The following is a 21,391-nucleotide window of genomic DNA, read 5'->3' on the forward strand; positions in this document are numbered from 1 at the left end:
GTTTTTTTGGCAGGCCTCCATAGTGTTTTTCATAGTGCCTGCACCAATTTATATCCCCACCAACAGTGCATGAGGGTTCCCTTTCCTTCACAATATCGTCCAACACTTGTTATTTCTTGTCTTTTTGATAATAGCCACTCTGAGAGGTGTAAGATAATTATCTCATTGTGATTTTGATTTGTACTTCCCAGATAATTAGTGATGTTGAGCACCTTTTCATATGCCTTTTGCCCATCTGTATGCTTTCTTTGGAAAAATGTCCATTTAGATGCTGTTCCTATTTTGTTAATGGGATTGTTTGTTATTAAGTTGTATGAGTTCTTTACATATTTTGGATATTAACCTCTTATTGGATATATGATATACAAATATATTCTATCATTCAGTATGTTGTCTTTTTATTTGCAAGTGATTTTCTTCACAGTACAGAAGCTTTTTAGTTTTATATAATCTCATTTGTTTATCTTTGCTTTTGTTGCCATTGTCTTTGGGATCAGGTCCAAAAAAATGTTACCAATAATGATGTCAAGGAGTTAACTATCTATCTTTTGTCCTCAGATTTTTATTATTTCTGGTCCTATATTCAAATCCTTAATCCATTTTGAGTTAATTTTGTGTGTGATGAAATAGTGGTCCCATATCATTCTTTTGCATGTGGCTGTCCAGTTTTCTCACTATTTATTGAAGAGACTGTTCATTCTTCATTGTTTATTTTTGGCTCCTTTGTCATAAATTAATTGACTACATATGCATGAGTTTATTTCTGGGCTTTCTATTCTGTTCTATTGCCTGTCCATATCTGTTTTTATGCCAATTCTATACTGCTTTGATTACTATAGCTTTGTAATATAGTTTGAAATCAGGGGGAATGATGCCTCCAGCTTTGTTCTTATTTTGCAGATTGTTTTGGCTATTTGGGATCTCTGAGGTTTCATACAAATTTTAGGATTATTTGTTCTACTTCTGTGAAAACTGTTTGGTATTTTGCAGTTAAAACTGTTTGGTAATGGATTGCATTAAATCTGTAGGTTGCTTCGAGTAGTATGGGCGTCTTAACAATGTTATTTTTTCTAACGTATGAGCATAGGGTAGCTTCTCATTTATTTGTGTAATCTTCATTTTCTTTCATCATAGCTCATAGTTTTCAATGTACAGGTCTTTCACCACCTTGGTTAAAGTTATTCCTAAGTATTTTATTATTTTTGAAGTAAATGAATTATAAATGGGATTGTTCTTAATTCTTCTTTTTTTTAAATTCTTCTTTCTGATAGTTTGTTGTTAGTATCTAAAAATGCAACATACTTTTGAATATTGATTTTGTATCCTGCAACTTTACTGAATTCATTTGTTAGTTCTAACAGATCTTTGGTGGAATTTTTAAGGATTTGTATATGTAAAATCACATTGTTCACAAGTAGTGACAATTTTACTACCTCATTTCCTATTTAGATGTTTTTTTAAATTTTTTTTTCTTGTCTAGTTGCTCCAATCAGGATTGCCAATACTATTTTGAATAAAAGTGGCAAGAATGGATATTCTTGTCTTGTTCCTGATCTTAGAGGAAAAGCTTTTGGCTTTTCACCGTTGAATATAATGTTAGCTATGGACTTGTCATGTATAGCCTTTATTATGTTAAGGTTCATCCCCTCTAAACCCTCATTGTTGAGACTTTTTATCATAAATGGATGCTGAATTTTGTCGAATCTTTTTTCTGCCTCTTTTGAGATGATTATATGTTTTTTATCCTTGATTTCATTAATGTGGGATCAGTCGATAGATGAGAGATGATAGATAGATAGATATAACATAAATAGTGGACAGGGAGAAAGTCTTTCAGTGGAAATGCATAAGAATAAAAAGGTAATAAAAATGCCATGTACAGTGTTTGTTCAATTTAACAACTTTTACTGAGTACTGATTATATTCTTAACCCTATCCTTGGTTCTGAAAATTCAATAAATGAGAAACTGTTTTCCCACATGGAGCTCATAGCCTAATAAGGAAATTAACAGGTAAAGAAAATATGTGAACAGTCAGAATATTAATAAACTCTATGCATGTAATCAATAGTTTGATAATCCAAAATGCAAGAAAAACTAAATTCAGTAAGTTCTCTTTAATATTATATACTTGTTGAGTTGGCGCTTATCTTTTTATGTTCCCTGAATTATCAGTAAAATTAAATATGTAGTATAAAATAATAAAAACATCTGTTTATCACATGAATTTTATCTGAGATACTTCACACTCCTATGAGATAGATGAAAATTATTCTTTTATTTAGAAGTGTTTTGTTTTATAATTTCTTTTTTTAAATTTTTATTTATTTATGATAGGCACACAGTGGGAGAGAGAGAGAGAGGCAGAGACATAGGCAGAGGGAGAAGCAGGCTCCATGCGTCGGGAGCCTGGCGTGGGATTCGATCCTGGGTCTCCAGGATGGCGCCCTGGGCCAAAAGCAGGCACTAAACTGCTGCGCCACCCAGGAATCCCTGTAATTTTTCTTTTCTTTTCTTTTTTTAAATTTTATTTATGATAGTCACAGAGAGAGAGAGAGAGAGAGGCAGAAACACAGGCAGAGGGAGAAGCAGGCTCCATGCACCGGGAGCCCCACGTGGGATTTGATCCCGGGTCTCCAGGATCACGCCCTGGGCCAAAGGCAGGTGCCAAACCGCTGCGCCACCCAGGGATCCCTGTAATTTCTTCTTTAAATGTACTTTCAAACTGAATAAACTAACAATATGTATATGAAGAATTTTCCCTTTTTGAGTGTATTACTCTCACTACTTGAATCAATAAATGAGTAGATTATGATAAGGAAAAAGCTTTTGGATATTGGTTTAGGCAATAATTTTTTGGATATGACCTCAAAATAACATAACAAAAGCAAACATAGACATGGGATTTCATTAAACTAAAAATCTTCACAGGAGGGGCACCTGGATGTCTCAGTCAGTTAAGTGTCTGCCTTAGGCCTAGGTAATGATCCCAGGGTCCTGGGAGCGTCAGGCTCCCTGTTCAATGGGAAGTCTGCTTTTTTCTCCTTTTCTGCCCCTTTCTTATGCCCATGTGTATGCTCTCTCTCTCAAATAAATAAATAAGATCTTTTAAAAAATAAAAATAAAAGTATTCACAGCAAAGGAAACAATAGAGAGACGACCTATAGGATGGTAAAAAAAATATTTGAAATCTATACATTTGATAAAGAAGGGGTTAATATTTAAAGTATATAAGGAATATAAACAACTCAATAGCAAGAAAACCAACAACCAGATTTTAAAATGGGCAAAGAATATAAATTGACACAACCATTATGGAAAACAGTATGAAGATTCCTCAAAAAATTGAACATAGAACTACCATAGATCCAGCAATCCCACTTCTAAATATATATTCAAAGGAGATGAAATCAGAATTTTGAAGAGATAGCTGTACTCCCATGTTCATTGCAGTATTATTCACTATAGCCTAGATATTGAAACAACACAAGTGCTTGTCAATAGATGAATGGATTAAAAAAGTGATATGCATATATATATAATATATATATATATTATGTTATATATTATATATATTATTCAGCCATGAAAAAGAAGGAAATCTTGCCATTGGTGACAACATGGATGAATCTGGAGGACATAATGGTAAGTGAAATAATCCAGAAAGAGAAAGACAAATAGTGCATTGGTATCTCTTACATGTGTAATCTAAAAAAAAAAAAAAAAAAAAAAAAAAAAAAAAAAAAAAAAAAAGAAAGAAAGAAAAAGAAAAGACAATAGTCTTCATTAAACCTGGGAAAAGAAGGATAAAACTTCCAAAGATTTTGGATTTTGTGCCCAGATTCCTATAGACTCAATGGCATGCAGCTTCAAGAATGGAAATGAAACTGCTGAGTGCTTATTATATTCTGAGTACTTATTATACTTGCTCTTTCCTGTCAAAGTCAAGCTTTGTGTTTATCATCTGAGTTGCAATATTTTATATCTCCTATGTTTTTTTGTATTTAAATAATATCATTCTAAGTGATCACTTTATTTTTAAACATGTTGAAAACTCACTAAAGCAGAAGATACAAAAGTCAACCAGATGCAGGAAAGAAAACTAAGTCAGAACCCATGGATACATAGCATTGAGAAAATATTCACGGCCAATTTTTAGTCAGGTGGTTTATTGGTGTGGATAATGCCATAAGAAAAAAAAAAGCTTATGCCAAATTTCCAAAATTGTACGAAGAGAGCAAAGTTAATTATAGTCCCTCAAATTATTATTTTACGGGTAACCCAAAGCAACAAGGTAAACCACTAACCCTAAAAATAGACAATGAAATAAAGACCACAGTATGAGTGAAAATTACTATTTGCAGCTCAACAAACATGATTGGAAAAGGAAATAAAATGGAAAGGGCAACAAAATGAAAATTAAAGGAAAACGAAATCGGACCAGATGTTGCAAATCTGTTTTTCATGCAGAGATGCTTAAATGCGAGAAATGGCCTTCCAGGCAAGGTTACTGAGATAATAACACTGAATTTGTTCAAGATGGTTTGATTAGATGGTCTGACAATGGAGGTTTAGAACTAAAAGGAGCATAAGCTGTGTAGGCCAACCAGGCTCTTTGCATTTAAAAAATGTATATAACTTACACCTTTATTTAAGATCTTGAACAAAGATTTTATTTCCCTGCTTTTTATTTAGCTTTGGCATCAGAAAAGCACAACATATTTTGTTTCACATTTTTGTCAATCTTTTTAACAGCTTACCTACTACTATCAGCAGTTTTTGCTGTCATATTACCTTTCTTCCTGATTTTATTATCAGGAAGGCCTCATTATAGTACTACCACTAGCTTCCCCTGCTGTGCTTCTTATTGTATGGATGTTTGCTCTATATGCTACTATCTTTCATCATGTTTGAATCTTGGCAAACATTTCTTTTAACTACAATACCTTGTAGATAGATTGCATTGGTCTCATGCAATCATCGTAATTGCTGAACATATGATTGCTATTTGTGCCAATTTTCACCTCGGAAGTTTCTAAATTAAATGAAAACTTGTTCTTGAGCACAGAATTAGGAAAATAAAAGAACTAATTTTGTAAAAAAAAAAAAAAAAAAAAAAACTTTAAGCATGAAGTTTTAAAATTTTCATGCTTCTCTTTCTCTCTTTTCCTGAATTGAATTTAGACTGAATTGAGATGTCCTTAAAAAAGAACATGAATTGTATTTTGCAAGTCATGAAAGAAGCAACTAAAAAACAAAATGTGCAAAGAAAAACAAAAATGTAAACAATAAATAAACCATCTAATAAAAAACCCATATAAATTGTTTATGTGACATGAGAAATTTTGAGAAATTCTTCATTTTTTTAATGCAGAAATCTCCCACAGTATGTCAGCTACTTGTATACAAACTCTCATAATTGGATACATTAGGGACTGTTGAGTGTACAGTACTCATTTTGATAGGAAAATTATCCTACTCCTAATTTCATAATAATCAAGGCACTTGTAAATACACTGTGAACTTTGAAAAAAATATTCCACAAAGACTGAGACCTACTCCCTGTGATCAATCTGATCATAATGGAGCAATCCAAGGTATATAATGCAACGATGGACAAACATAAAAAGTACATTGTAGGAAAAGGGAAATAGTCTAGTCACTCTTACCCATGTACATTGTGGCATTTGTCATATATTCCTTGCAGCTGTTTATTTGCTTATTTCTGTCATTAGACTCTGAGTTCTTTTAAAGCAAAGACAGTGACTTATTTATCTTGTCATCTCCTATACCTTGACAAAATGGTGGTAGGAGCTCTATACTCATCAAAAAATGAATTTTTAAAAATATTTTACAATTACTACTAGTTTTCAAGTAGAAAGACAAAGAAGAAAAATAATCCTAGAATAATTAAGAGTGCTAAGATTTATCTGGGGGTATCAGATTTATTTACTGCAGCAACATAGAGCTGTTAACCAATGGTGGTATGCCTAGCTTTCCCAGTTTTATCCATAAAGGTTCATTCTTTAATGACCTTATTAATTAAGAATAGACTATTATTGTAAATATTAATCTTTAACATGGTAATACTTTTGTATTATGACATGTCGTATTATTTTATAGAAAATAACTGAATGCTTCAGAAAAAAATTAAACTTATCCATAATTGCCACTGTCTATTAAAATTTCCATTAGAAGTTTTTGAAAAATATTTTCCAGACTTTCTGGAAAGGAATTATATAGTATATTGTAAATAAGCATATATTAGTGTATATATTTATACATAACTATATATATGATTTTTAAACAAAGATTTTATTTTAATAGATGTATATCCTGATGTTTTCCCTTAAAATTATCCCATAACCATCCTTTTATGCAACTTAAATATTTTATAAGCTTTTAAAATTGTTTTATAACATTCCATTAAATAAAATTATTTTTTATTGTTCACCAGTGGTTAGTTTGCGTTATAAAATAGACTCTTTGGTAGTTATTAATCAGCTGCATTTAAATTTCACTATGACATAAATTTGTAATTCTACATTTGTGTAGGAGAGCATCTTTGTTTACTAGAAAAACAATTTGAGAGTGATAATTTTGTGACTCTCATTTCCTGACCTAACTCCACCAATACACTGCATAAATAGAAGACTGAATTTATTTCTCTAGAATGCTTAATAACTATTTTAGTGTTGGTTGCCATTGCTGAATTGCTCATAAATATTTCTATACCTGTCACAGAAAAAGAAAAGGCGGCTGTTTTACGTTTTAATTAGTTAGCTCTACCACAGCATTCCCATAACTGGGTTTATTTACAAGTTGTTAATACATGTCATCGACTTTAGATTTCACTCTCATGTGAATACCCAACTTATAACTAAAGGTGAAAACCTTTATAATCACTCTCTTGAAATTTTACTTCATGACAATTTCACTTAGCAATTTCAATGCTTTTTAAATAGAGTGTAATAAACTGCATCATTATCTCTGCCTGATTTCATCCTACTTAGAAGAAAAATGTTTAAATATAACAAAAGAGATTTTTAATATCTGAATAAATCCATATTTATTCAGTAAGACTTGGATCCAATGTATGTTTTCAGAGTTAAATTAGAAAATCAAATATCAGTCTAGAAATACTAGAGCATTGAGAAAGAGAGCTCTTGAAGAGAAAAAAAAATGACTGATGCTGGTGAAATTGGGATATTTTCAGAGGTTGTAGGATAGCTATGAGTCAGATCCATATGAAAATCATCTAGAGAGCTTTGTAGGAACTCCATGGAAAAACCCTATGGGAAGGTAAATAAATGATAGACACACAAATTAGAGAAATCCAAGTTAAGATGAAGTATACTGAGTTCCTTGAAGTATAGTAGCAATATATTTTAGGCAGTATCTTTTACCCTTCACCTTTTATTAGTTCTTATAATTTGCTGTCCAATGACATGTAGTTTGTAGCATCTTACATACTGTTAAAAACCAATCATGATGATTCCAACTGTTTTGTGAATGACACTGATATGGGGATCAGAAACCACACTCTGGATTTGCTTCTCACCCATGAGCTCCTTTGTCACATCTGACAAATTCCAGATTGTAATAGGTTCTTCAAAACAATTACTAATGAGAGTAAAAAAGAGAATTTATCTCATGGAGATACAATGCAAATTTCTGTTGCATCTAAGAGCAACATAAAAGAGAAATATAAATTTCATCAGAAAGACATTGTGACTAAGTTTAAATAAATTCATTGGCTATGGAAGTAAACTTCCCTATGGCATATATGCAATAATAATCTTATCCTTTTAAATTGTTAGCCTTTTCAATGTGGAGAAATATTGTATTTTAGAAGGTAATTGAAACAATTGAAGTTTATACTTAATGTTTGAAAGAAGGAAGGAAAGGAAAGGAAAGGAAAGGAAAGGAAAGGAAAGGAAAGGAAAAGAAAAAGAAAGAAAAGAAAAGAAAGAAAGAAAGAAAGAAAGAGAAAGAAAGAAAGGAAAGAGAAAGAAAGAAAGAAAAAAGGAAGAAAGGAAGGAAGGAAATTTGCTAACTTATAAACAATTCATTTGTTCCTAGTTTTATCTTTACATTTGTCATTTTGTGGCCTTTATTTTTTGGAGTTTCTGCTCTACTATATGCATGATACACTCAAAGAAGTCATTTAAAATAGTGCCAGGATTTTCTTATCACTGTGCCCCAAAATACAAATTTCGTAATTGAACACCCAAGTTGTTCTGTATTTTGAACTATAAACAAGGAATAGCACACAAATGAATACTGATTGTTTTTTATAAGAGTATTCAGCAACAGAGGCATCTAACATTGGCATCCAGTGTGCAGAAATTGAATGGTTTTATTGCATAATATGGGAGAATTGCTCACTACTGTCTGTTCCTGCTGACAATCCTGATGTTCAATCTGGTAATATTCTCAAAGCTTTTTTTTTTTTTTTTCTTTTTCTTTTCTTTTTTTTTTCTTTTTAAGCCCGGTGCTTTGATATTAGATGTTAATAGGTTCTTGGTCTCTGGGAGAGGAAGAATGGGACAATTAACATGAAAAAGCTCCATCTAAGAGGAGTCATATAAGAAAGTATAGTTTGAATAAGAACGCCTAAGGTTTGGTTTATTTTTTCTGTTAGTTTACTTTGTCAAGATAAGGGCAGCATAAAATGCAATAACCTAAACTTTTGCTCCTACATCAGAATAGCTAAGTAGCTGTGGAATTGAACTTCATTTGTTAATTGCTTTTTCTATGGCCATCTTCTCCGGTGATCTCTGGAATACTTTAGGTTCCCTCTAGCTACAATGGTTCTATACAGATCCAGAATATTAACATTACTAGAGCACTATCTATGTGGTATTTGCAGAATTAAAACTATTTCTCTAAAATACACATGGATGATATCTCATGCTCAATGAAAATTATTGTGAAAATTTACAATGCATTCAGCTATATAATATTATAAACAATTGGCATCATTTTTTATAAATTTTGAAAATATTTTAAACCTGTAATATCCCCTTCCCATTATACATTTTGGATAGCCGAATAGTTACAAAATCATTGTATCTTTTATTTTTTTTAAGATTTTGTTTATTTTTTCATGAGAGACACACAGAGAGAGGCAGAGACATAGGCAGAGAGAGAAGCAGGCTCCCCACAGGAAGACTGATGCAGGACTCAATCCCAGGGCCCCTGGGATCGCAACCTGAGCCAAAGGCAGATGCTCAACCACTTACCCACCCAGGTGCCCCCCCCCCATCACTATATCTTAAAGTCAGGTGAGACCTTAACATTTATAGCAGGTGGGACAAACTTGATTTTGAGTTATGGCTTAATTACTGTAACTATGAATTTTGGAATGATATTTATTTGGTCAAAGTCACCATTTCTTCATCTTTAATGCTGAAATGCAACATACATGTCTTTTAGGATTATTATAAGAATTTAATGAAATAATACACATATGTTACTTAGGACAATTCTTGAAGAACAATAGTCATTCCCCAGTTTTTTTTTGTTTTTTGTTTTTTGTTTTTTTTTTAACTCAAACAAATTGACAGAGATGCTACTATATGAAAGTTAGGAGAGTTGAGGAAAAAGCCAAACTTTTTCTTAGTTATATTCTGGGGAAAAAATGATGCATGTTCAAAATTACTGTCTCATTATTTGTAGATATCTGTAGATAATAAATGTTATTGAATATGTGGGATTAAACATTATTGTCTTACATTTTGGAAGCTAAACAATGCTTATTAAGTCTAAAGTGGACATTGATAATGAATACCAGATGTTTAGAGTCTCCATTGTTGGTACAATTGAGGAAGCAATATTGATTTATTAGCTAAATTCCATAGTTTACATTAGGGTTCATCATTTGTTGTAAATTCTTGAGTTTTGATAAATGTCTAAGGACATTTCTGTACCATGAAAGTATCCTAAGAAATAGTTTCATTACACTGAACATCTCCAGCGCTTCATCCATTCATCCCTCCCTCCTTACTTCAGAATCTCTAGCAACCATGATCTTTTTATTTTTACTATCTCCAAAGTTTTGCCTTTTCTAGAATGTCATATAATTGGTATTATACAATGTGTAGTCTTTTCACACTGGCTTCTTTCGTTAGCAATGTGCATTTAAGTTTGCTCTTTGTGTGTGTGTGTGTGTGTGTGTGTGTGTGTGTGCCTTTGATGCAGGCAGGTAGATCTGAGGGCCCAGGAGGGAGTCCCACAGGACCAGCCAAGAGAGTCCTTGGCTTTACACAGAATAGAAATCAAATGTGAGCCAGAGAAATAGAAATATAATGTATTAAATAGTGTAAGTGACAGAGAGAGAATAGCAGATAGAGTGTCAAGGAGACTTGGAAAGGAAATAAGGGGTCTCATCATTGCTTGGGGCTAGGGGCTTGTATTAGAAAAGGGTCTAGGGCACCTCCAGGAATCCAGAGTAGGCCCCAATCAAAGTCAAGTGTCAGGGGAACAATAGGTGTTATTCCAGAAATTACTGAAGGTAGTGAAACTGATGCCAGCATTAGCTGAGGTTTGTTTGAAGCTAATGTCCTGCAACATGTTGGGTTCTGGCTCTTCTTAGATCTTATCAGGTGTTTGAGGTGACAAAACTCATAATGATAACTTTCTTGCTTCCCTTTTGAACTGTTAACATAGCTTTTTTTGGCTTATTTAGAGGCAAACTATGGAACATGTGTAAATGCAGCCTACCAGATAAAGAGCATAGAAGAACTTTCTAAAATGGAGTCCATTCAGCTTTCCTACTCCAGCTTGAGAGCTCATTTTTTTTTTTTCTAAATAATATTCCACTGTCTGGATGAATCACTTTGTTTTTCCATTCGTCTACTGAAGGACATTTTGGTTGTTTCCAAATTTTGGTAATGATAATTGAAACTGCTATAAACATGCATGTGAAGGTTTTGTGAGAATGTGAGTTTTAACTCCTTTGGATAAATATTAAGGAGCACAATTGCTAGATAGTAGGGTAAGAGTATGTTTAGTTTTATAAGAAGCTGCCAAACTGTCTTCCAAAGTTAATATACCATTCTGCAGTCCCACTATAATGAATGAGAATTTCTGTTGCCCCACAGTCATCACATGATATTGTCGGAGTTCTGGAATTGATCGTTTTAATCGGGGTATTGTGGCATCTTGCTGGCTTTAATTTTCAATTTCCTGATAATGTTTGATGCTGAGTATCTTTTCATAGGCTTATTTGTCATCTGTATCTGTCATTTGTATCTTCTTACTTGAGAGGTTTGCCCAAATCTTTTGCTCATTTTAATTTAGATTTTTTATTTTATTGTTGGATTTTAAGAATTCCTTATAAAATTTGGATACTACACCTTTATTAGATATGTGTTTTGCACATATTTTCCCCATTTGTGACTTGTCTTTTCATCCTCTTAAGAATGACTCTTGCAGAGCAGCCATTTTTAATTTTTATGAATTCTAACTCATCAATTTTTCCTTTCATCATTTATATTTTCAGTGTTGTATTTAAAAAGTCATTGCCAAATCCAAGGTAACATAGGTTTTCTCCTAGGAACTTTTGAGTTTTGCATTTAAAATACAGGTCTCTGATTCAACATGTAACTTTTGCTTTACATATTTTTCCCCCCGAACAGAAAAAAAAATGCTTGAAATGAAATTAGTACCTTCCAAGTCAGAGCACACAAAGAGTAATTTTCAAAATTGAAAGCAAGATTTTTACATATTTAAAGTGAGTTTCTGTCAAAAATTCACTTGTTATCATGATGATAAATCTTGTTTAAGGAGAATTGATGGAGAAAGAATGATTAAATAAAATTTCTAACAAATGTAAAACTTTTCTAAATAAAAGAATGATTAAAATTTCTATTTTTTTTTAAAGATTTTATTTATTTATTCATGAGAGACACAGAGAGAGAGAGAGAGAGAGAGAGAGAGAGAGAGGCAGAGACACAGGCAGAGGGAGAAGCAGGCTCCAAGCAAGGAGCCTGATGCAGGACTCGATCCCGGGTCTCCAGGATCAGGCCCTGGACTAAAGGCGTTGCTAAACTGCTGAGCCACCTAGGCTGCCCCTAAAATTTCTATTTTTTAATTTAGAAAGAATGATAAAATTTCTAATTTAGAAATAAAAAAAATTCTAACACAACTTAGTGTACTACAAAGCAATAAAAATATAACTTTAGGATTATCTTTACTACAAAAATTATTTCTAACTCTACCAGATAAAAATTAAGTCACATTACTATGCTATAAGAATTACTTATATGGCATCAGTATTCTAACCAATAGTAAATTGCAAGTGAAGCAAATATTTACATTGTGGGGATTAGATTGTAGGCCTGATTCACAATTTCTGCCCAGTAAGACACTGAAATGGCATGCAATGATACTTTTGCCTATTTCCAAGCTTTTGACAAAATTTTTAATAAGTTCTAAGAGCCTACTTAAGATATACTAAAAGGAATATGAAAGCTTCAGTGACTTTATTTTTGTGATTTTGATTTCTATACAAGTTCATCTGCATAAGTACTACAGAGTTTTGTCGAAAAGTTTAACAAAAAACTTCATTAAAATTATAAAATGACAATACTTGTGATCGTGCGTATTTTGGGAAGAGTAAAGGACGATAAAAGAAAATAATTATTTCTGGTTACTAACTTGTATAGCTTTTGTGAACAGAGATTGTACCTTATTTATCTTTTATATCATCTCATTTTCTAACTAGTTCTACTTACCTTAGGGAGGAGAGACCAATGGAAGGTTTTAAGTCTTCTGTAGAAAAGAGATGAGGAGAATTATTGAATTCTACATCTGAAACTAGTGATATACTATATGTTGGCTAATTGAATTTAAATTAAAAAAAAGGGATGAGGAATTTTTTAATGTTTTATGTTTGGCTCCATATATGCTCTTTATTCTCAAAATATTACCTGCCTCCCTCTTTATGCAGGGTGTCAGGTAATTTGGAGACCAATCCTCATGATCAAACAGAAATTTTAACCATCTTAAGGTAGACACATAAAATGTAACTTACTGGTGCATTCCATTTGCTTTTAGTTTCAGGCTTTTTTTGTTAATAGAGAAAAATTGCTGTGTTTGTGTTTGTTGAGCATTTGTGTAGTTGCCTATAAAATGAGTTTTAAATGTACAGTTACAGGTCCAGGTGTGCAAAAGTGGAAATTTATTTTCTTATAATTAAGCTTAGTTTAACTCTCTGAGCTCATAAACCGTGGATAGCTAATCTTACCCTTGCCAATTTAAGAAACTTAACCTCTTTGGGCTTATAACTCAATCTCTTTAGAAAAAAATTCTTTAGAAAAAAAGATCCTTTTCTCTCTTTTTACTCTTTTCCTTAGAATTTTGTTTTAGGTCTGCAAATATCGGGGGAGGAAACTTATTCCCCACTCAAGAGATTATAACATAAACCTTCTACTTCTTCAGGCTTTGTCATTGATATATTCAAAGCCCAGCTTTGGGGATGAAACGAAAACAGATTTTTACCTCTCAACAAAGTCTGTTTTTGGCAAATAAAATGTGCTTTCACTTCCAGTATTTTCTTTGGGCTATAGATTTTTAAATTCTGCTTTGGAAGTCAAAAGCCAATAAATGAAGTTCTCTCTGAAGGTTTTATTTGTTTTCTACTTTGTCTAAGGCAAAGTCTAGAGAACATGTGACAAACTGAAGAATTAAGAAAAAATCATAGAAAAAATTTAAATGCATTTCAAAATCTTATTATGTGTTGCTTGCTGCAGTGACTAAAGATGGAGTTATTCAGAGAAGTTTGCAACAGATGAATTATCTTTTCGTCTAAGATATGTTCCTGTATTGTTTTGTTTCTTACGGTTTCCCAACATAATAGAAACCCTTTGCATCTCAGGATAGCTATAAAATGATTGATAGAAATTGCTACTACTTCAACAATTCTCTGCTCTAAAAATAATGCACTTCAGCATTTCCCACAATATCAGGACATTCCACTCCTCACCCCAAATCAAATGTTAAACTGGCATTCTGAAATGAACAGAAATACTCAATAAATTCAACAAAAATGCAGTATTCTGAATGTACTTTTTCTACAATAACGTTTTCTTTCTCTTAAACCTCATTTCAAAAATGATGCAATCTTTGAGTCCAAGTGCATCTATAGTTAAAAATAATAAATAAAATAAAATAAAATAAAATAAAATAAAATAAAATAAAATAAAATAGAGGTAGAGTTCCTAGTGAGCTCTGCTAGGTCAGACAAATAAACCTATTTCATTACCAAAAACTTCAGAGATACATCAGGAGGAAGTTTTACACAAAGTATTTGGTGTTTAATTTCTTTCTGAGGGGTTTAACGTTATATAGCTAGCCATAAAAACTTTAGCTAACCTGAAGGCCTTTCTCACTATTAAATTCACCTGAAATAGGAATAGCAAAGAAATAATTGTTTTTATGAAATCAGTTTAATATTTAGTTATTGTGCATCTGTGGGAGGTGCCCAGCATTCTTATTTTCTTTTTCTGGCACTCTATGTTTAGAATTTCATGCAAATAATTTCTGGCATCTTGTGAGACATTCAGGGTAATGGGAAAGTGTCACAATAATGGAAATTTTGCAAACCTTTCCTAATGCTTTTGTGCTATATTTAATCTTAGTAATTCAAAATATAATTTAGTCATCATCTCTAATATTTTCAATAAAACCACTTTAGATAAAGTTTGGTTACATATTTCTAGCCACTTATTTCACTTATTTTTTACATATTGTATATATTCATGTAGGACTTTTATTTCCATATCTGACCTCCCCTCTATAATTCTTCAATGACATTAATACCCTGGCTTCTGATTATGGGGCTCAATCTAAATCAATAACCACACAAACTTTAGTAAGGCCAGCAAAAAAGAACCAGAAAAACCCTTGCTATATTTTTAATCCCTACTTTAAATAATAAAATGAATTGGGGACTGTCTATATCATCGTTCAACAGAAGAGATGAACATTCAAATAATTTTTAGTGAATATTCTTTGTACATATTTTTTTCTTGTGCAAAATTTACTAGAAAAAAATAGTTTGTGGCAGCTATGATTTTGTCCTTAATTAAACAGAAATTGCAGTCTATTAGATAATTAATCTTCCAAGAATAAACACTGCTTTTCTCTAAACATTTTTTTTCACTTCTATAGGACTGAACAAAACAGCTCTGCAATCTAAAATTAACCACCTATACAGATTAAACACTTATTATATATGTATGTGTGTGTGTAAATAAGTAGTATTAGTTTTTTTTTTAAAAAACTTACAATATACTTGAAAAGTAATAGCCTCTTACTATGTCATTAAAATTCACATTTATGGACTTTATGATTACATACTTTCCACATTTAAACTTGTACTTTCAGTTCTAGGGAAATTTGATGATGATGAAATACATGCACTTTCTATTGAGATGGGACCATGCTTGGATTTATTGTAGGCCTTTTGGCACGTTCATAACTGAATGCTACAAATTAGGTTAAAACTTTAGTGAATTTATAATGAAGGCTTTCAGTGTTTAATCCTTTTCATGCAAATGACCTGATGGTCCTTGAGATGGGTTAAACTGACTAAGTGCACAGATTGTGTCTATTGCATTTATAACCCATGATTTAGGATTCAGACAAAACAATTTACTGGTCTCAGGTATGTTAAAAGAGGATTTCATTCATTTCGCAAACATTTCTGTAGGTCTAACAGGTGCCATGTATTGTGCCAGGGACTAGATATGACACCTCAAACAATAAAATAAAATTCTTACACAAATATATTTCACAGTCTACTAGACAGGCAGTTCGATTAGTACATCATTAAAACATGGGAAGAAGCTGTAATGAAAACATATAAGCCATTTAATGGGAATCCAAAACTATATGGGACCAAATTTATCTTGTACTAGGTCAGCATGAATTTCCTGAGGAAGGAATATTTGACTTAGTGTTGTAAAACAATAGTAGGAGTTAACCAAGCAGACCAAAGGAGATTGGCAGGTCTAATACTGTGATCTATAGTAAGAAATACGTATTTGATGTTTGTCCCATTTATGGTACAGAACTCATAACTTTTGGAATTTCCCAAATGATGAGAGTGATAAAAAGTGTCTTTTGTTTTGTTAATGAGGTAACCTTTGTAACCTACCCACCTCCCCTTAGGGGTGGTTGCCAGAGTAATGGACCACATGATTAGAAGATTGGAACTTTGAGTCCCATCCCCTGGCCTCTGGAGAGGGAGAACTGGAGGGTGAATCAATTGCCAAAGGCCAGTGGTTTAATAAATCATGCCTATGTCATGAAGCCTCCCTAAAAGCCCAAAAGGACAGGGTTTTGGAGAGCTGCCAGGTTAGGAATATTTGAAGATGTGTGGACGATAGCACATCTGGAGAAGGCCTTTAAGCTCCTCACCCTTCCCACATATTTTGCTTTATGCATACTTTCATCTGGCTGTTCTGAGTTATAAAAGTTAAATATAGTAAGTAAAATGTTTTTCTGAGTTCTGAGAGCTGCTCTAGCAAATTAATCAAACCCAAGGAGGAGGTCATGGGAGTTGATTTATAGCCAGTGGGATCAGAAGGACAAGTAATAACCTAGGCCTGCAACTGGCTCTGAAGTCGGGGCGGGAGGCAGTCTTATAGGACTGAACCCTTAACCTGTGGGATCTGATGCAAGCTTTGGGTAGATAGTATTGGAATTGAATTGTAGAACATTCATTTGGTGTCCAGAGAATTGCCTATTGGTATGGGAATGCCTCTACTATAACTTAAATTCTATTATACACCAATGAACATTAGTTGAGTGGAACTCTATAGCTTTATTTTTCTACGTGTTTAGAATAGCTGATATTGTTTAAATGTTTTATAATCTGCAGAGTGTTGTTTTTAATCAGAATTAAGGATTCCACCATTGTATACTTTATTTTTATTTTGATCTAGAGATTTTCTTCAATTTGCACCTATATATCACCCAAATCTAAAATCAAGTCAGTTGGAACTAAAATCTAAAATAATATGTAATCTATAAAAACACAGATAAAAATATGGTTCTATATTTCACAAGTTTTGTTGTTAAAGAGATATAAGAAAAATCATTTCTTTTTTTTTCTTTCTTGTCAGTGTGTCCTTTATTCCCAATGAGTATTACATCTGAAGTCAGAAGTTATCATGAATTATAATATGCTACACTAATATGATCTGTTTACTTACAGAGAGCCATATCCTAGAAGATGTCAACAAATGTATCATAGCATTGAGAGACCAGGATGCTGATAATTTAGACCGTGCTGCAGGTGCTATCAGAGGACGAGCGGCAAGAGTTGCTCACATTGTCACAGGCGAAATGGACAGTTATGAGCCAGGAGCTTACACTGAAGGTGTGATGAGAAATGTTAACTTCCTTACAAGTACTGGTAAGTCTCGGTCCCCAATAACAGCTGCATTGTTCCTGATTTTTGAATCTCTGTAGCTACCAAATATTCATACACATGGCAAGAATCTCTGCCTGTGTCACTTGATTTGAAATAGATTGTTCTCTCATCTGATAGATCCTTGCATCTTGTGGTTAGATGATTCAAAGTTTATTTCTAGAACTGAATATTTTCATTGGGAAAAATAAGTCTTTTATAAATTTATGTGTCATATAAATTACCGATAAGCCTTAGCCACATAGGAATGTTTATTAATGCCAGAATGGTTAGATATACAATTGGGCCAGATGTGATAAGTATGTAATAGTTTCCAAATCCTCTTTTAGCTGTATTCATTGATAACCCCAGGTTTTTGTTGACATTACTTAAACAGAAAACTTATCCTACATTTCTAGAGAAAGGTTCTGTGCTGTCTTTCAGTCTTTCACAAAACAGCCATTTTGTTCTTTTACATAATCTTCCTTGATTACTTAGGATATATGGCATCAGGATTTTGTCTTGGTTGCAGCATCCAACCAATATTATTATTATTATTATTATTATTATTATTATTATTAATATTTTCTAAATCAGCCAGTAAATGCTTACTTTGAATCACTCAGTGAAAATGTCATCATCTTTAACACTATTAACATTTCTCCTTATAGAAACTTATAGAATCATTTAAATTCTTAGGATTTAGAAAAAATGGATATAATTGAATGAGGGCAATCAGCTATTATTAGAAGTCATCATGGCAGAACTTTTTCCCATGAAAACCCTTTGTGCTCTGTGAATTCCTCAGGTTGAATTTTTCTTACTAATAACTTCTTACCCATGATCACTAAAATATTTGAAATTCCATACTTAAGCCATCAGTCCTAAATAGAGAATTTTTCTTTAGGTTATGCATAGGGCAAATCAAATTTGGACAATATATAAGTTGTTTAGGGAAAGTGGTGGAAGGAATGTGGATGGGTGATTTTATGGAGGGCAGGAGAGGACCTCCTCTTAAAATTAAATGACTAAGAGTAACACAGCAATAGTTGAATAAACAAATCTTCCCTAGGAACTAGGTCTGAAGAGGTATACCACAAGATAAGCTTAGCAAGGTTTGTAGAGAACTGATGATTAATGTTGCTGTTTTCCTAATATTTTGGCATAGAAAATCATTGATGAATCTTGGCACATAATTTTCTCATGATCTCTTTTAAAATATTGCTAAAATAGTGAAATGTTGAAGATAGGCTAAGGAAAGGTGAAGGAGGTACATCTGCAGCTCTTGATATTATGTTTCTATAACAACTCAAAGACACTGATGTTACAAATAGGGCACATGGTAGTTGTCAGATGGCACGTACCACATACCACATAATGAAATATCGTAATATATTTACTTGCTTATGGAGATGATTGTGTTCTGCATCTCTTCCACTCTAAATTTTACGGGTCTTTCCTTGTTGGTCAAATCAAGGACAGAGGTATCTGATTTCTTTTCTACTTTCTGAGAATGGATTTGTAAGTGAAAGAAGAATGCAGCAAGGGTTCTCCTTTTAGCCAGTTGAAAATTTACTGCAGGGAATTGAAGGTCTAATCTACCAGGATTTTACTTGTATGTTGCCTCTGTCTCAGTTTTGTAATCGTATTAGTAATGTCTTATGAACACACTGGATTTTATATCTGCTATAAGCAAAGAAGTGGAAGTGAAGTTCTAAACTGTCCAGGATGTAAAGTGTGTTATAGGAACCCTGTTCACAATCAATTCTTATAATCCAGAATAAGAAAATAAAAATAAAGCAAAGTTATTTACACATTTAATTTATAAGTTTGTTAATACCTCTATGACTTATAATGATCTTACACAATAACTAACCAGTATGGCTACAAATTCATTCATTCAGAAGATAGAGAACTCCTTTTTCCTCTAATTAGTTGTGTGTAACTTTAATTAAAATTCTCTAAGTAAATTATGTTCTGTGCCTCAAATATAATAAATACAGAATAATTCTGGGTTGTTCTGTAAGTTCCATTATTAATGTAACTGTAATTTATGACTTTCCAATTTTGTCATTTTAGTTTTTCAGATAATATTTTCATTTATCTTTGGGGAGGGAGTCTCATTTTTCTTTTATATGTCTAATTCTAAAATTTTCTCCAGTTTTTCTTGAAATTTATCAAAAGTATACTTCACTAAAGGGAATTCTGGGCAATAAATTAGATGAAAATGCTAATTAGATCAATTTGATCTTAACTAAAGTTGAAATATGTGAGCATTTTCCCTCCCATAGAGATATTATCTGAGAAAAAGACTTCCAACTATTCTATCCTTCATAATTAAATAACAGAAGATGTTCATCTGTGTTCATATCTGCTCATAACTTGGACTTATTATTTATAAATAATCCTCAAATTAAGTAATTGGAAATGCCATGTTTTGTGTCATGAAACCTTAATCATTCACATTTTAGCAAGTGAATGGTCTGTGTGGCCTGTTTTTCTTTTCTCCTATACAGTTCTCAGGTCTTGACCCTGCTTCCTGAAAATAACTTAATAAGGAGCTATTGTGAATTGTTTTTATTACTGAGACTTCCTTAACACTGCAAAATTTGCCTTAAAGTACTGTAATCAATGATGAAACCTAAGCCATACTTATCTAAATCCCAGAGTGTTTTTGGAACATTGCACCTTTGATTTTAATCAGACTTTGTGGCTCATTAGCACATTTTCAAGATTTGATGATCTTCTAAGTATTTTCTCAGCATTAGGAAGCAGAGCTGCCCTGTTACATTTTGGGAATTTACATTGTTCATAAACTGTACCAGTTGGTTTTAAGTGAAATGTAGGCAACATCTGGAATGCTGCATTTCATTCAATGGAAGCATGATTTTATCATCTCCATATGATATTCTTTGTTCTGCCCAATTTTCCCCTGTTATGAAGCATCTTCATCTGTCAGAAATTCCTGATAGGGGAGAGAAAAAATATTAGTACTTTTCTGTATATAACCTCAATTTTAGTGTGAAGGCTTAGAAGTTATATTGTTAACACCATCTTTATTCTTTCACACTAGATTAGGGAGAAACCTAAACAAAGAGGAAACTGATAACTGTACTTTTTGTGTGTGATTTATGGACTCTTTCCAAATTCAGAAATTAGAAGGCCCCCAAACATCTGTTGCAAACCACCAAACTCCTCCTGGTTTCAATGTCAGCCAGCCTCATGGACCAAAGCAGAATAGGCACATAAATGAACCTGACCGAGACACCCTGGTGGCATCCACTGCTGGCAACTTGCAGTGAGGCAAGTAAAAGGTCATTCATCAAGTACTCCATCAGGCCCAAATTGGAAAATGTGAACTTAAAATCCTCTCCCTAATAGAATGGAGAAGAGCTATATGGTTGTAATTTTTCTTCTTAAAGACACATGAGATAGTTGAAAAAAATTTTGAGACAACAGATATTTCCAAAAACTTCCTGTAATTTTTTTTTTGCAGTCAGTTTAAACAACAGCGTCTCTGATCTATAGCCTTAAATAATTACAGGATAAAATACAAAGATTTTAGTTTTACAGTTTTTCCCTCCACAATCCAGCAGAGGTTGAAAATTAGTGATCCATATACTAGATATGACTCAGTATGACTCAAAAGACTTTTTACATGTCCAGTAGAGTTCTGACCAACATAACTTTGTTTTGTATTTAGGAAATACATATATCCTAGATTAATGGCTTATTCTGATAAATGGGAAAGTCTGGCAACACTAGAGCAGAGTTTGGCTGGAGCTTAGTGGTGTCTTCCTTTTCTTTGAGCCTGGGCCATAGTCTCCTACACTCCCTTTCATTATATACTGCTTCACTCAATTTATCTGTCTGAACTTGGTAGGCATTTGAGTTCACCTAAACATGCATGTGTGTGTGTGTGTGTGTTTTCCTATTGTGGGCCAAAGGCACTTTCTACTCATCTAAGTTG

General features: G+C 32.8%; 1 protein-coding gene across 4 annotated transcripts in view; it reads left to right on the plus strand.

The window, feature by feature from the left end:
• Positions 1-21,391, plus strand: part of CTNNA3 (catenin alpha 3) — a 1,663,516-nt gene that overhangs the window by 1,212,427 nt on the left and 429,698 nt on the right. For all 4 annotated transcript variants that reach the window (XM_055308926.1, XM_055308927.1, XM_055308929.1 and 1 more), the window contains one exon: positions 17,227-17,427. In XM_055308926.1, the coding sequence (XP_055164901.1) occupies positions 17,227-17,427 (201 nt within the window). The remainder of the gene's footprint in view (positions 1-17,226; positions 17,428-21,391) is intronic.

The sequence above is a fragment of the Nyctereutes procyonoides genome, unplaced genomic scaffold (assembly GCF_905146905.1).
Source record: "Nyctereutes procyonoides isolate TBG_1078 unplaced genomic scaffold, NYPRO_anot_genome, whole genome shotgun sequence".
NCBI lineage: Eukaryota > Metazoa > Chordata > Mammalia > Carnivora > Canidae > Nyctereutes > Nyctereutes procyonoides.